Source organism: Ranitomeya imitator, chromosome 1, assembly GCF_032444005.1.
Source record: "Ranitomeya imitator isolate aRanImi1 chromosome 1, aRanImi1.pri, whole genome shotgun sequence".
In the NCBI taxonomy this organism is placed as follows: domain Eukaryota; kingdom Metazoa; phylum Chordata; class Amphibia; order Anura; family Dendrobatidae; genus Ranitomeya; species Ranitomeya imitator.
The window spans coordinates 162,896,665-162,911,312 of record NC_091282.1 but is presented as its reverse complement, the minus strand read 5'-3'; the positions used below and the strand labels follow the sequence as shown (position 1 = coordinate 162,911,312).

At 43.7% G+C, this 14,648-nt stretch overlaps 1 protein-coding gene across 3 annotated transcripts in view; it reads right to left on the bottom strand.

Moving 5' to 3' along the window:
- Positions 1-11,820, bottom strand: part of PCSK1 (proprotein convertase subtilisin/kexin type 1) — a 98,957-nt gene extending 87,137 nt beyond the window's left edge. Inside the window, exons 1-2 of one of the 3 annotated variants that reach the window (XM_069752019.1) lie at positions 11,488-11,729; positions 11,122-11,345 (exon numbers count right to left, since the gene is read on the bottom strand). In XM_069752019.1, the coding sequence (XP_069608120.1) occupies positions 11,122-11,304 (183 nt within the window). In that variant the 5' untranslated portion in view covers positions 11,305-11,345; positions 11,488-11,729. Of the gene's footprint in view, positions 1-11,121 lie in introns of all 3 variants that reach the window. The other 2 variants (XM_069752030.1, XM_069752008.1) reach the window with 2 other exon arrangements.
- Positions 11,821-14,648: the final 2,828 nt, after the last annotated feature.

Here is a 14,648-nt window from a genome sequence, read left to right as displayed (position 1 = left end):
GATTCCCAAAAAGAAAAAAAAAATACATATATATATATATATATATATATATATATATATATATATATATTTAGGTCACAATGTATTCTGTTAGGTTTGAGGTCTTATCCACATTAATAAATACCTTTATATTTACTTAATTATATTAGAATGGTAAGAAAAATTAGGTAGGGGCACTATTTTTTTACAGCAACTTGGAAAAAACGATTTTGAACATTATGTATTTGAAAAAAATGCATGAATATTTGTAGCAAAACAGAACTGCCTCCCAAGAGGAACCTGGAATTCATAGAAGGGAAAAAAATAAGTATGAAATAACTATGAACATGATTGTCTAAATGAATTACAAGAACAATCCATGAGATAGTATATTATTTATATCTACTTGTGATTTTTGTTTTTCGTGTTAAATGCCCCTTAAATGTAATAGTCATAACAAAACAATTGGTTTTGCATCATGCCCTGTTGTCATAACTAAGAGACACATTCCAACATGTAATAGAAACTAGAAAAGTCATTCATTAATGTAGATTTCAGCAGGAAAACATATTTGGATTATTTACAGTGTAGCTTCAGTTTAGTGTCATTCTCATAAATAAGAGAATGACATAAATCATATTTCCCTAATATTATTTTGTATGCCGTAAACTCTTAAATCAGGATCAAAATTGTCACACTCCAGGATGGAAGTTCTGTCCGTGCATTGTATTATACAGGCAGGTGTAAATTTTTGGGATTTAATTTGCCGATACGCTGACATTACCTCTTATCATTAATATCAGCATGTAGCTTACTTAGGGGGTCTACTTGGAAAATTCATAAATCGTAATCGTTTTCAATACTAATAAAATATAACTAACTTATGAATTTGTGGACATATGGTTTAGAAATGGTATGTTGCACACTTGTGTTTGGGTAAACGATTTTACTTTGACACGGCTACGTGAGCCATCATACGAGTCTACTATTAGGCATGTATAGTATCCTTTCCATGTGTGGTACCTTAATGATTTTTTTACTCAGATAAGCCATCATTTAATCAGATTCCATTATCCAACCTTACAATAGACTGCATGATTTTTCATCAATGTCATAAAGAAAATGTATTGTTGGTTCTTCTGTTTATCATTACTTGGTACTTAGCAAGTTTCATATTAACTATAACCAATTGATTTCTTCGGTTATTTAAATACACATGAGCTTCACAACTTGTAGGAATTTTCTACACTAAAGGTGCTTTTACATTATCTTCTGATGTGATTGTTAAAAGTCTGACAATCGTAACATATTTGCCGACTGATGATAGTTTAAAAACCTATTAAGACAGAGGGACCACGTAATAATATGAGCACGATCAATAATAGATCATGTGCTGTGAATAGGCTGTCATTGCTTTTGGCGAGTCCTGTTTATACAGGACGATTCGCTGCTGAGAATGACCTTTTAAACAAACCAAAACATCATTTCACCCAACGAACAAGCATTTTCCTTGCCTATCAGCTAATCAACCATCCTGGTTACACTGCAGGATTGTGGGGAATTGAACATTGCTAGGAGCGCTCATTCCAGGTAATCATGCAGTGTAAAAGAACCTTAAGACCTAAACATACAAGCAAGGCATTGTCTGTTTGTGATTTTTGTGCTTTTAAAATGCTCTTTAAATATAATAAAACCATTAAAACAAAATAATTTAAATGGTTTAACCTCAAACCCTATCATGCCTCAAATCATAATTCCAACATTTGATAGAAACTAGAAACGTTTCAAGAAAACATATTCATTTTTTATAAATTATGTTAGGAGCCTTTGTCCTGTATCCTGTCAAATACAGCCAACAAAATAGCACAGCAGTATAGTCAGTGGGGTCCGTTCGTCACCATTATTATTCATCATATAAGGGGTACAGGGCTTGTTTAATTTTTTGTTTGCTCCTATGAGAAGAACAGCTGAAGTTACCAACACTGATGTAAAGAGCTTTAAAAACATCTATTGGTTATTACCTAGTTTACAATATTGGGCATGGCAGCTAAAATATTTAGTGTAAATGATGAAGACCTTATTCCAATCAAAGTTTATGATAACATGTACAGCGGGTGATCTGAGGAACCAATTGAGCATTACTATCACTACACCTCCTTATAAGAAAACTATACCCTTGAACTGTTTCATTGTGGTGAACCAGGTAAATATTGTAACTGGTCAAACTGGGTTATGTCAGCTCAGGTTATGCTAGGTTCATGTTTTTCTAGGTATGGGCACTTGCCCTTTAGGAACCTGAAACCTTGGATGAAATTAATACAGGTGGCTTTTATGAGAAGTTGAACCAGCAAACCACCCTCTATGATTTAAAGGCTGGCTGAGGACACAGATCACGTGTGTAAGATAAAAAAGAGTGTGGTGCTGCTCTTGCCATACTCTAGGTGGGTAGAGTGTATCAAATAAGTGATTTACTGCAAATTGTGGTCAGAAGAATTAGATGGAAGTTAGTTAAATCTTAATCATAGCGTGGCTAGTCAAATGCATATCTGCTGATTAATTATCTCAAGAAGAGATCTTGAGACCCCCTGACATCAAAGAGCTTGCTGAAAGAATAGTTGAGGACTGCTCTCTGATAACTACATGAGAGAGAACTTCAGAATTAGAGGAATGCCATTACCTAAATTTTTTAGACCCTTGGTCAAGTACAAGGAAAGGTATGCATTATAGTAACCTGTAATGATCGACCACACCAGCTTACTTCGAAATATGTCCTTGGTGAGACAATGAAATAGTGAATGGCATTTGGTCTGTAATGCCAAGTGGTTCTGTGTCTTAAGATTTTAAAGGACTGTGGCCTCTGACATTGACCTCTGCTGTGGTTGGAAACCCTTGTGTTGGCTCAAGCCTGGATCATGGACCTTCCATGACTTTCCTCAAGAAAGACTGGGGCCTATACCTAAAGGCCTGCTGGGAATGTGTGTATCTCCAAGTTCTGCTTTGCTGCTGAATTTGAGAGTAAGCAATGTAGACTGTTCCTGTGGGTGAGCAATTGTAGACTTTACCAGGTGTGGTATTCTGAAACAAGTTATCTGTTCAATGCCCTATGTCAAAACATGCTGTTAATGTTTATGTCATACTGTTGTGTAACTGCCAAGCTTAAGGCCAATGTCTAGTAGTATAACTACTGAGCTCTGTGCCTCTGTCTAGTAGTAGCGTAACTTCCAAGTTCGGCACCACTGTCTAGTAGTATAACTACTGAGCTTTGTGCCTCTGTCTAGTAGTAGCGTAACTGCCAAGTTCTGCGCCACTGTCTAGTAGTATAACTACTGAACTCTGTGTCTCTGTCTAGTAGTAGTGTAACTGCCAAGTTCTGCGCCACTGTCTAGTAGTATAACTACTAAGCTCTGTGCCTCTGTCTAGTAGTAGCGTATCTGCCAAGTTCTGCGCCACTGTCTAGTAGTATAACTACTGAGCTGTGTGCCTCTGTTTAGTAGAGTAACCGCCAAGCTCAGTGCCTCAGTCTAGTAGTATAACTACTGAGCTCTGTGCCTCTGTCTAGTAGAGTAACCGCCAAGCTTAGTGCCTCAGTCTAGTAGTATAACTACTGAGCTCTGTGCCTCTGCCTAGTAGAGTAACCGCCAAGCTCAGTGCCTCAGTCTAGTAGTAGTGTAACTGCCAAGTTCTGTGCCACTATATCTTTAATATAACGCTGGGAGCGTCACTCTGTCCGAAGCCTTTATAGACTGCGCAAGCGCAAGCGCCGGCGCAGTCTGGGTCTCACAGAGTGACGCTCCCGGGAGATCGCGGTATGCGTAAACACTGAACACACACCGCGATCTCCACCGGAGAGTCAGGGACCGACAGGAGGGTAAGTATATTCACCTGTCCCCCGTTCCAGCGCTGCATGCGGCTCCGTCTCCCGGGTCCTCTGCTGTGACGTTCCCAGTTCAGAGGGCGCGATGACGCGCTTAATGCGCGCCGGCGCCGCCCTCTGACTGAACAGTCACAGCCAGAGGAGCCGGAAGATGGCGGCGCGCAGCGCTAGAACAGGACAGACAGGTGAGTATAGCAAGTGCTGGGGGCCTGAGCTAGCGGTGACTCCGGCACCTGACCCCCACAGCGCGCCGGTGTCCCCGCCTGCTCAGGCCCCCAGCACTCGGCGCCCAGCGACGATAGGTGAGTTTGTTTTTTTTGTTTTTTTTATATATGGCAGCAGCATACGGGGCATATATAATGGAGCATCTTATGGGGGCATATAATACAATGGTGGCGCAGGATGGCAGCAGCACATGACAGAACGGGCACAGGATGGCAGCAGCACATGACAGAACGGGCGCAGGATGGCAGCAGCACATGACAGAACGGGCGCAGGATGGCAGCAGCACATGACAGAACGGGCGCAGGATGGCAGCAGCACATGACAGAACGGGCGCATGATGGCAGCAGCACATGACAGAACGGGCGCAGGATGGGAGCAGCACATGACAGAACGGGCGCAGGATGGTAGCAGCAGATGACAGAATGGGGGCGCAGGATGGGAGCAGCACATGACAGAACGGGGGCGCAGGATGGGAGCAGCACATGACAGAACGGGGGCGCAGGATGGGAGCAGCACATGACAGAACGGGGGCGCAGGATGGGAGCAGCACATGACAGAACGGGGGCGCAGGATGGCAGCAGCACATGACAGAACGGGGGCGCAGGATGGGAGCAGCACATGACAGAACGAGGGTGCAGGATGGGAGCAGCACATGACAGAACAGGGGCGCAGGATGGCACCAGCACATGACAGAACGGGGGCGCAGGATGGGAGCAGCACATGACAGAACGGGGGACGCAGGATGGGAGCAGCACATGACAGAACGGGGGACGCAGGATGGGAGCAGCACATGACAGAACGGGGGACGCAGGATGGGAGCAGCACATGACAGAACGGGGGCGCAGGATGGCAGCAGCACATGACAGAACGGGCACAGGATGGGAGCAGCAGATGACAGAACAGGGGCGCAGGATGGGAGCAGCACATGACAGAACAGGGGCGCAGGATGGGAGCAGCACATGACAGAATGGGGCGCAAGATGGGAGCATCACATGACAGAACGGGGGCAGGATGGCAGCAGCACATGACAGAACGGGCGCAGGATGGCAGCAGCACATGACAGACCGGGGGCGCAGGATGGCAGCAGCACATGACAGAACGGGCGCAGGATGGGAGCAGCACATGACAGAACGGGGGCGCAGGATGGGAGCAGCACATGAAAGAACGGGGGCACAGGATGGGAGCAGCACATGAAAGAACAGGGGCGCAGGATGGGAACAGCACATGACAGAACGGGCGCACAATGGCAGCAGCACATGACAAAATGGGTGCAGGATGGGAGCAGCACATGACAGAACGGGGGCGCAGGATGGTAGCAGCACATGACAGAACGGGCACAGGATGGGAGCAGCACATGACAGAACGGGGGCGCAGGATGGGAGCAGCACATGACAGAACGGGGCGCAGGATGGCAGCAGCACATGAAAGAACGGGGGCACAGGATGAAAGCAGCACATGACAGAATGGAGGCACAGGATGGGTGCAGAACATGTCAGAATGGAGGCGCAGGATGGGTGCAGCACATGTCACAATGGGGGCGCAGGATGGGAGCAGCACATGACAGAACGGGGGACGCAGGATGGGAGCAGCACATGACAGAACGGGGGACGCAGGATGGGAGCAGCACATGACAGAACGGGGGCGCAGGATGGCAGCAGCACATGACAGAACAGAGGCGCAGGATGGGAGCAGCACATGACAGAATGGGGCGCAAGATGTGAGCATCACATGACAGAACGGGGGCAGGATGGCAGCAGCACATGACAGAACGGGCGCAGGATGGCAGCAGCACATGACAGAACGGGGGCGCAGGATGGCAGCAGCACATGACAGAACGGGCGCAGGATGGGAGCAGCACATGACAGAACGGGGGCGCAGGATGGGAGCAGCACATGAAAGAACGGGGGCACAGGATGGGAGCAGCACATGAAAGAACGGGGGCACAGGATGGGAACAGCACATGACAGAACGGGCGCACAATGGCAGCAGCACATGACAAAATGGGTGCAGGATGGGAGCAGCACATGACAGAACGGGGGCGCAGGATGGTAGCAGCACATGACAGAACGGGCGCAGGATGGGAGCAGCACATGACAGAACGGGGGCGCAGGATGGGAGCAGCACATGACAGAACGGGGCGCAGGATGGCAGTAGCACATGAAAGAACGGGGGCACAGGATGAAAGCAGCACATGACAGAACGGGGGCACAGGATGGGAGCAGCAAATGACAGGATGGGAGCAGCAAATGACAGAATGGAGGCACAGGATGGGTGCAGAACATGTCAGAATGGAGGCGCAGGATGGGTGCAGCACATGTCACAATGGGGGCGCAGGATGGGAGCAGCACATGACAGAATGGGGGCGCAGGATGGGTGCAACACATGACAGAATGAGGGCGCAAGATGGGTGCAGAACATGTTAGAATGGGGGCGCAGGATGGGAGCAGCATATGTCACAATGGGGGCGCAGGATGGAAGCAGCACATGACAGAATGGGGGCGCAGGATGGGTGCAACACATGACAGAATGGGGGCGCAAGATGGGTGCAACACATGGCAGGATGGGGGCCAGGATGGGTGCAGCACATGACAGGATGGGGACGCAGGATGGAGCAGCACATGTCAGAATGGGGGTGCAGGATGGGAGCAGCACATGTCAGAATGGGGGTGCAGGATGGGTGCAGCACATGTCAGGATGGGGACGCAGGATGGAGCAGCACATGACAGGATGGGGACGCAGGATAGAGCAGCACATACCAGGATGGAGACCATATACCAATATAGATGCTAGCCATCCGGGCGTAGAACGGGTTCAATAGCTAGTAGTAATATAAAGGGCCCAGCCACACATAAAATCTGACTACTAGTTTACAAATAGCTCAATTTATTTACCTTGTGTAGCCATAAAGTATGTCTATGAAGCTTATTAAGAGTAGTTTGTTGAGACCTTTACAGCTTCTTTAAACTCTCATGTACCTGTTTGTGACATGGAAAGTTTGTGTAGTCATGGTTTTATGGAATTGTCAGAAAAACAATTCACTTGTGAATTACTTTACAGGGATTTCTCAACAGAGGCAAATGTGATATTCAAAGTCTAATATAGGTGGGTATACCACCACTAGGATCCAACCTATTTAGGCAACAATGGTCCCTTTTCCTCTAATCCACCAATTAATATGACTGCTGATCATCAAATCAAGGTGGACATGCAATTTTTGCCTGAAAAAAATGATCAATAGCTTCATTGCCTGCCAGAAATGCCAGGTGTTTGTATTTTACAAATTGACATCACACCTCTTTTAGATAGCATGTGGATATATTGTATACAGTTTTAAAGGTTAATAAAAGATTAAATATTACTTAATAGGGTGTTCTCAAGATTTAATTTCAGGAGTACACAGTTCCCCAGGCCCCAGTTTCCTGCTTTGTTGGACGCGGGGCTCTTTTGAAGATTGACAGTTTGGACCAGAAGTATGGTTGTGGTGCAAGTCCGAACAGAGTGCTCTCCCAAGCTGCTAACTGAGGCAGCTTTGCCTCTGCACCATGCTAGTGGTGCACGTTCCTTGCCTAGGTAATGGGCCATTCTAAGGTGGCCAGTAATCTAAACAAGAAGCTGTACATTATAAAATTAAAAATCCCTCTGTTTTTGAGAACATAGAGGATTTTTAATAAAGGGTTAATTGCAATGTTGCTTTCTAGCACTCTGCAATTTTACCCTTTTCTGAACTTGAGACAACATTTTTAAAATGGAAGAAAAATAGATGACCAATAAACTGAGCAAATAAATACACATGTAGAAATCCTTGTTTTAACTCCTACAACCTGTCCCCCTATACCTTCCCTTAATTTCTATGCACACCAAAACTTGAAAAAAGTTCTTAAGGGTATGTGTCGACGATAAGGAATTTGCAGCGCTTAAGATGCAGCACATGTTCGCTGAGTCCAAAGTGTTGCCATCTATTGAACACAGGTGATTCTGCATGTGTTCACTGAAAGTTGTGCTTGAGACTCGCATCTCCGCAAGAGAAATTGACATGCTGCGGTCTGGAGAGACATGCTGCATGTCTGTCTCCGCAAGTGATCCACAGGCAACTCAGCACACATAGTGGGCATGTGATTTCTTGAAATCCCATCCACTATGCTGTAACAGCTAGATGCTGTGGGTTGGACGTTGCACAAGTACACAGAGTCCAGCCCACAGCATTTACTGATCTTCTGAACATACCCTAAAGATGAAGAGTTAAGGTACCGTCACATTTAGCGACGCTCCAGCGATATAGACAACGATCCGACCTAAACTAGATCGCTGGAGCGTCGCTGTTAGGTCGCTGTAGAGATGTCAAACACAGCAACTCCAGAACGATGCAGGAGCGATCCAGTGATGTACTTATCGTTCTCGCTGGTTGTTAGCTCTGTGAAAAAACATTGCAGGCATCGTTGCTTTTGCTGTCAAACATGACACATCACGCCGACCTGACGACCAAATAAAGTTCCGGACTTTCAGCAATGACCAGCGATGTCACAGCGGGATCCTGATCGCTGCTGCGTGTCAAACACAACGAGATCGCTATCCAGGACGCTGCAACGTCACGGATCGTTGTCGTTCTCGTTGTAAAGTTGCTCAGTGTGAAGGTACCTTTATTTTTATCCTGACAGACAAAATAGTGGCTCAGCAGGGTCAGGTAAAGGAAATCATAGTGCTCCCTCCATACTGCCCACGAGGCACAGTCACAGTTAAAGGGAACCTTTCACCCCAAAATTCGAAGATGAGCTGTGACCACTGGCATCAGGAGCTTATCTACATTCTGTAATGCTGTAGATAAGCCCCTGATGTATCCTGAAAGATGAGAAAAAGAGGTTATATTATACTCACCCAGGGGCGGTCCCACTGCGGCCCGGGGCCTCCTATCTTCTTACGATGACGTCCTCTTCTTGTCTTCACGTCGCAGCTGTGGCACAGGCGTAATTTATCTGCCCTGTTGAGGGCAGAGCAAAGTACTGCAGTGCGCAGGTGCTGGGACAGGTCAGAGAAGCCCGGCGCCTGCGCACTGCAGTACTTTGCTCTGCCCTCAACATGGCAGACAAAGTACGCTTACGTCGGAGCTGCCACAGGAAGAAAAGAAGAGGACGTCATCGTAAGAAGATGGGAGGCCCCGGACCGCGACACCCATCAGACACGGACAGCAGCGGGACTGCCCCTGGGTGAGTTTAATATAACCTCTTTTTCTCATCTTTCAGGATACATCGGGGTCTTATCTACAGCATTACAGAATGCTGTAGATAAGCCCCTGATGCCGGTGGCCACAGTTCATCTTCAATTTTTGGGGCAACTGGTTCCCTTTAAGACTTCTCTCCAGTGTGAAGACAACTTAACTTATCCCTATGTCTTGGCTTCTTGGCCTATTATGGCTTCTTGGACTTCTAGTTAAGTTAGATCTGTCAATTTTGGTTATGAAGTTTTCTTTCAACATTGAATTTTTTTTGCATTGTAACAAAAATGAATGCCAGATACAAGATTAAGAATAAGATTAACCTCCTGTGTACACTGTCAACATTATAGACTGTGGAGACTTGAGTGTCATAACCAGTGCCTTCCCCCCTCCCTCCAATCCCGTAATTAAACACAGACAGTCCTAGGTGGGTTGAACAGGTTGGTCACAGTTTATTAACAAGATACAAGATTAAGAATACGATTAACCTCCTGTGTACACTATCTACATTATATTATCTCAAAGCCTACACCAAAAAAAATTCCAAGTGACAGCCTAAACCTAACCTATGTGTGTGTGTGTGGGGGGGAAGGTAACCATTTTTGGTCTTTTTAAAAAGTTATCCTTCATGCCTGCTTTCTGTGTAACATCTATTTTTCTGTATTTACATGAACACATATACTTTAGCTATTAGAGAGATAAGTGGTCACTCATACAGTTAGCATTATACCTTGTAAGGATTACCGTATGTATTTTAATATAAGCCAAAATGTCTTGATGCCCAGATCTCATACAGCTTATGTGCGTGACTCAGATAAGTGCAAGCAGATGCTGGTAACGAGCACAGCCATATTGAATATGGAAAAATAATATATGCTAGATACTTCTCCAGAGATTAATGTTAATGAAGACGACATATGTCTTGCAGGCTGCAGAATCTCAGGTTGTAATTGCCTACGTAACACCGCTGGAAAGATAGGTATGAGTAGGTGTGATACCACCAGATCGGACCCCTACCACGATCTATAAAGATTCTGATTTACAATTGACACCAGGGAGCTGGATACCTCCGTCACATCACCAAAACCTTCCTTCATCTGCAAACGTCAGTATCGCATAGATATGTTTCCTATCCACGTAATGAGGAAATATCACAGTCTTATCCAATGTTATGGAGATAAACCTTCCCATGCTATACTGGTTTTCTTTACTTATACAGCGTGTGTATTTGCGTTTGCTAAACTCACATGTTTGATACAAATTAAGAAGAATCCTGACAATACATACAGATATCATTTGCATTGTATGGTTAATTAAAATATTTAGATACCCTGGCATGCAACGTATCGCAATAGAGTGGTGGAAAGATGGTAGTAATAAGTGCAATACTTATGAATGAATGATGCCTTCTTCTGGAAGGCTGCAGACGCCTGTTCTGCATTCCCTGTAGATTGTAACCCCGTGAGGACCGGGTCCTATACCCGTCTGTACCAGTCCGTTTACTGTATTTTATATGTGGTTTATATATGTTATATATATGTTAAATGTATGTTACCTTTGTCATGTCTAGAGCACTCTGGAATTAAGGGTACTGTAAAATGAAATAATAAGAAGAAGAAAAAGAATAATAATAAGAAAAATAAATAATAATTTATGAGGCAACTGATTAAAAGATTGCAGCACGGGTATGAAGCGCCAGATCGGCACCAGGTTCTATAAGCACCAAGTGACATTTCGAAAAATACGGCAAACTCATAGCAAATGGTTAAGTGTCCACAGGTTATAAGCATTTTCACAATATGAATACATCAAAATTAAAGAATTTTTGTCTTACCGGACCAAGTAATTCATAGCCCAGTTCTCTGGCTAGTAACTCTGCTTCTTCTGGACCACCCGGTACCTCTACAGCCCATTCATTCACATATCGTCTCTCTATGCCAGACGCGAGTAGTAAGCAGCATGATGATAAGATAGACACTACAGCAATGTACTTGTAAGGCCAGCATCCTCCTTCCATTGCAACACGTATCTGGATAATGTTCACAAATGATTACTTCTCTAAAAAAAAACAACAACAACAACCTGTATTAAATATAAAGCCCTTTGCCTTCGCCTTGTTGCCTAGCGAGCGGATGTCAGGAGCAGGTCTCTCTTGTGGAGTCTATAGCTGGAGGAAAAAAAAAAATCCCACAACACGAACCTTTCTCCACATTCAATGGAAATGAGTATTTACACGTCAAAACTACGTCAAGCACACTTCCAGCGTCTTAAATCTATACGGTATTCCCAAAGGGAGGAGAGATGCTAAAATAGGAAGCAGGGATTCACGTAGCTGCACTGCCCACGGAGAGATCAGTTCGTGTAATTAGGCACGGAGACGCCCACAATGACTGAAGGAAACAGCAAAATCACGCTGAAACAGGCGACAGATCAGCTGCTTCCACTGCTGAGAGTCAATAGCACGCCTCGCTGGCACAGTGACTGTGTGGGGTTCTGCATGATCCGTGCTTGTGTGCTACATATGTTCCAGGAATAGATACACGCAAGATGCGAGCCAAGGGCGCAAAAATCACTGCAACACTGATAGGACTTGTTCAGAAACTGTGCATATGGTATGGTACCCTGTATGTAACCCCTTTCTCATGTACAGCACCATGGAATTAATGGTGCTATATAAATTAACAATAATAATAAAAAATAATAATAATATGGATGGTTTATTATAGGCAGATCAATACTATATATATATATATATATATATATATATATATATATATATACACACACTATATAAATACATATATATATACACACACCATGATTGGTTATTATAGATAGATCGATATTATATACATATATATATATATATATATATATATATACATGCACGATGATTGGTTATTATAGATAGATCGATATTATATACATACTATATATATGTATATATATATATATATATATATACATGCACGATGATTGGTTGTTATTATAGGTAGATCAATACATATTTATATACATATATATACAGACACAATGACTGGTTGTTATAAATAGATCAAGATTGTATATATGTATATATATATATATTTATGTATATGTATGTATACACACACAATGATTGATAAGTATCATTCTTTAACACATTATCAAGTATTTTTTTGCATTTTATTTGGCCCATGTTAAAATATGTCACTTATTGAGTAACATGGGGCTGCACAGAAACCAGCTCCTCTCTGCAGATGCATAGTTAATTCATTTAGGATTACATTGTAAATCATTGCATTAGGTTCCTATGTAAAACGAGGGAACACATTGTGACATCACCAAGGGGGGTTTCCAAATAATAAAGTCATCCCTGATATATCTGCCAAATTCAATTCATTGAGTTTTGTCAGGGAGTTAGGAAGAATGCCAGCATCAATTAACAAAAAAAAAAAGCTTGTGATATAATAGCTGCTAATGTCACTCCCGAATATACAGTACATAAAAATGTATTTTCAGGCTCATAGGACTGTAACAATAAAGGGCTGATCAAAAATGAATTTTGTGAATGATCTCATAAAAAACTACCCCAGTCAACCTTTCCACAACGGAAGTGGCTGATAATATAGAACAATAGAATGTGTTCAACTGTACAGGTCCTTCTCAAAAAATTAGCATATAGTGTTAAATTTCATTATTTACCATAATGTAATGATTACAATTAAACTTTCATATATTATAGATTCATTATCCACCAACTGAAATTTGTCAGGTCTTTTATTGTTTTAATACTGATGATTTTGGCATACAACTCCTGATAACCCAAAAAACCTGTCTCAATAAATTAGCATATTTCACCCATCCAATCAAATAAAAGTGTTTTTTAATAACAAACAAAAAAACCAACAAATAATAATGTTCAGTTATGCACTCAATACTTGGTCGGGAATCCTTTGGCAGAAATGACTGCTTCAATGCGGCGTGGCATGGAGGCAATCAGCCTGTGACACTGCTGAGATGTTATGGAGGCCCAGGATGCTTCAATAGCGGCCTTAAGCTCATCCAGAGTGTTGGGTCTTGCGTCTCTCAACTTTCTCTTCACAATATCCCACAGATTCTCTATGGGGTTCAGGTCAGGAGAGTTGGCAGGCCAATTGAGCACAGTAATACCATGGTCAGTAAACCATTTACCAGTGGTTTTGGCACTGTGAGCAGGTGCCAGGTCGTGCTGAAAAATGAAATCTTCATCTCCATAAAGCATTTCAGCCGATGGAAGCATGAAGTGCTCCAAAATCTCCTGATAGCTAGCTGCATTGACCCTGCCCTTGATGAAACACAGTGGACCAACACCAGCAGCTGACATGGCACCCCACACCATCACTGACTGTGGGTACTTGACACTGGACTTCAGGCATTTTGGCATTTCCTTCTCCCCAGTCTTCCTCCAGACTCTGGCACCTTGATTTCCGAAAAAATTTGCTTTCATCAGAAAAAAGTACTTGGGACCACTTAGCAACAGTCCAGTGCTGCTTCTCTGTAGCTCAAAAGTGGCTTTACCTGGGGAATGCGGCACCTGTAGCCCATTTCCTGCACACGCCTGTGCACGGTGGCTCTGGATGTTTCCACACCAGACTCAGTCCACTGCTTCCTCAGGTTCCCCAAGGTCTGGAATCGGTCCTTCTCCACAATCTTCCTCAGGGTCCGGTCTCCTCTTCTCGTTGTACAGCGTTTTCTGCCACATTGTTTCCTTCCAACAGACTTACCATTGAGGTGCCTTGATACAGCACTCTGGGAACAGCCTATTTGTTGAGAAATTTCTTTCTGGGTCTTACCCTCTTGCTTGAGGGTGTCAATGATGGCCTTCTTGACATCTGTCAGGTCGCTAGTCTTACCCATGATGGGGGTTTTGAGTAATGAACCAGGCAGGGAGTTTATAAAAGCCTCAGGTATCTTGTGCATGTGTTTAGAGTTAATTAGTTGATTCAGAAGATTAGGGTAATAGGTCGTTTAGAGAACCTTTTCTTGATATGCTAATTTATTGAGACAGGTTTTTTGGGTTATCAGGAGTTGTATGCCAAAATCGTCAGTATTAAAACAATAAAAGACCTGACAAATTTCAGTTGGTGGATAATGAATCTATAATATATGAAAGTTTAATTGTAATCATTACATTATGGTAAATAATGAAATTTAACACTATATGCTAATTTTTTGAGAAGGACCTGTAGATAAGATTAGACAATAGGTTTATTGTTCCTTTAAATATTTTAATGTATTTAGTGTAGCGTATGCCAAGTCCATCTGGCGGTGAGCGGTGAGTTATTTCAGCACCAGAACATTGGACAGCGAGGGAAGCTCCTCCACCCCAGATATCATGGG